Below are 2,447 nucleotides of genomic sequence, written 5' to 3' on the forward strand. Positions count from 1 at the left end.
TATTCTTAGTTACTGTTTAATGCTTTTTGAACATCAACACTCTTTTCTGTTTGTCTAACTAATCCTATCAAACGCTATTGTTGCTTAATCCATCAATCCTCGTGGGATCGACTCTTACTCACCTAAGGTATTACTTGGTACGACCCGATGCACTTGCCGGTAAGTTGACGGCAATTAAGGTATTTCTGTTCGGTGCACTTGCTATGATCTCCTGATCTCCTGCATATTCTGCTATGAAGTCGGTGAGGCATTGGGCTTTAATTGTCGTTCGGGTCTCGTACTTCAAGTCGAACTCGAATAGCTCTATCGCCCATTGTACCATTCTCCCTGCAACATCCGTCTTTTGGAGGATTTGCTTCATGGGTTGATTCGTTTGGACTCTAATTGTGTGAGCTTGGAAGTAAGGCCGTAGCCTTCGTGAGGCTATTACTAAGGAGTAGGCAAACTTCTCTAGTTTATTGTACCTTAGTTCAGGGCCTTGTATAACTTTGCTGGTGAAGTATACAGGATGTTGTTCCGCCTCATCTTCTCGTATCAGGGCTGATACTACAACTTTGTCTGCTACGGACAAATATAGGACGAGCTCTTCCCCAATTAGAGGTCGGGTCAAGATTGGGGGTTGGCTCAAGAACCTTTTGAATCCTAGGAATGCTTCTTCGCACTCTGGAGTCCATTCGAACTGGCATCCTTTTCGTAGTAGAGAGAACAGTGGAAGGGATCTTAATGCTGATCCGGCCAAGAACCTGGAGAGGGCTGCAAGTCGGCCATTCAATTTTTGGACCTCTCTTAAGCAAGTTGGACTTTTCATTTCTAGGATGGCTTTGCACTTGTCGGGATTAGTTTCGATCCCTCTTTGGGTTAGCATAAACCTTAGAAATTTTCCAGCCTCCACCGCGAAGGTATATTTTGCGAGATTTAGCCTCATCCCATGTAGCCTTATGGTGTTAAAAACTTGCGAGAGGTCTGTCAAGAGGCCGGTCTCTTCCTTAGTTTTTACCAGCATATCGTCCACGTAGACTTCCATTAGATTCCCGAGGTGTTGAGCAAATACCTTGTTCATCAGCCTTTAGTATGTGGCCCCTGCGTTTTTTAATCCAAAAGGCATGACCACGTAGCAATAATTCACTCTAGGCGTGATGAATGATGTCTTTTCTTGGTCCGGCTTGTACATCGGGATTTAGTTGTATCCCGAGTAGGCATCCATAAACGACAAGTATTGATACCCTGAGCTGGAGTCTACTAAAATGTCAATGCTTGGAAGGGGATATGGGTCTTTAGGACACGCCTTATTTAGGTCGGTGTAATCAACACACATCCTCCACTTGCCGTTTTGTTTTTTGACTACCACCATGTTTGCTAGCCATGTTGGATATTTGACTTCTCTAATGAAGCCGGCTTCCAAGAGTGCTTGTACTTGCTCCTCCACCGCTTGAGCTCGTTCTAGACCGAGCTTACGCCTTCGCTGCTGGACAGGTCGTGACCCAGGGTACACTGAGAGCTTGTGGGACATGAGCTCGGAGTCTATCCCTGGCATGTCGGAGGCCTTCCAAGCAAAGAGGTCGGAGTTATCTCGTAGGAGCTTTGTCAACTTATGCTTTAAGTTTTCCTCTAGGCTGACTCCTATGTTGGTATTTTTTCCTTCCTCCTTGCCGACCTGTATTTCTTCAGTTTTTTCCCCTGGTTGCGGCCGCAGCTCTTCTTTGGCTCTTACTCCGCCGAGTTCTATAGTGTGAACTTCCCTGCCCTTTTCCCTCAGGTTGAGGCTTTCATTGTAGCATTTCCTTGCCAATTTCTGGTCTCCCCGTATCGTTGCTATTCCCGCATATATTGCAAATTTCATACAAAGGTGGGGGGTAGATACCACCGCTCCGAGCCGATTCAGGGTAGCTCTGCCAATCAGGGCATTATATGCTGACTCGACATCGATGACTATGAAGTCTACGCTCAGAGTTTTGGATTTCTCCCCTCTTCCAAAGATCGTGTGGAGGGATAGGAATCCCAGTGGTTTTATTGGCGTGTCGCCCAAACCGTACAGGGTGTCAGGGTAAGCCCTTAATTCTTTTTCATCCAATCCTAGTTTGTCGAACGCGGGCTTGAAAAGAATGTCCGCTGAACTTCCTTGGTCTACTAAGGATATGTGGAGGTGGGCATTCACCAGGATCATGGTTATCATCGCTGGATCGTCATGTCCAAGGATCACTCCTTGCCCATCCTCTTTTGTAAAAGAGATGGTTGGGAGGTCGGGCGCTTCGCCTCCGACCTGGTAAACTTGCTTTAGGTGTCTTTTGCGAGATGACTTAGTGAGTCCCCCTCCCGCAAATCCTCCAGAGATCATATGTATGTGTCTCTCGGGGATTTGTGGTGGTGGGTCTCTTCTGTCCTCATCATCTCGTTTTCTTTTTTCATGATTGTCCGACCTTTCTATGAGATATCTATCAAGTCGGCCT

General features: G+C 46.5%; 1 protein-coding gene across 1 annotated transcript; it reads right to left on the minus strand.

Moving 5' to 3' along the window:
- On the minus strand, positions 987-2,173 carry LOC107626541. The gene is made up of 3 exons (XM_016329443.1): positions 1,655-2,173; positions 1,224-1,462; positions 987-1,080 (listed from the first exon to the last, which is right to left on the minus strand). Exons 1-3 carry the CDS (start codon positions 2,171-2,173, stop codon positions 987-989), a joined length of 852 nt encoding a protein of 283 aa, XP_016184929.1.

Source organism: Arachis ipaensis, chromosome B02, assembly GCF_000816755.2.
Source record: "Arachis ipaensis cultivar K30076 chromosome B02, Araip1.1, whole genome shotgun sequence".
NCBI classification, from domain to species: domain Eukaryota; kingdom Viridiplantae; phylum Streptophyta; class Magnoliopsida; order Fabales; family Fabaceae; genus Arachis; species Arachis ipaensis.

Bases quoted from the DNA above. Each gene is read 5' to 3' on its own strand.
- LOC107626541 (XM_016329443.1), bottom strand. From the start codon at position 2,173: ATGATAACCATGATCCTGGTGAATGCCCACCTCCACATATCCTTAGTA. The intron at 1,463-1,654 runs GTCGGCAAGGAG...CCTGTCCAGCAG, and splicing joins AAAAAACTGAAGAAATACAG to CGAAGGCGTAAGCTCGGTCT. The intron at 1,081-1,223 runs GTATCAATACTT...TAAAAAACGCAG, and splicing joins TTAGTAGACTCCAGCTCAGG to GGGCCACATACTAAAGGCTG.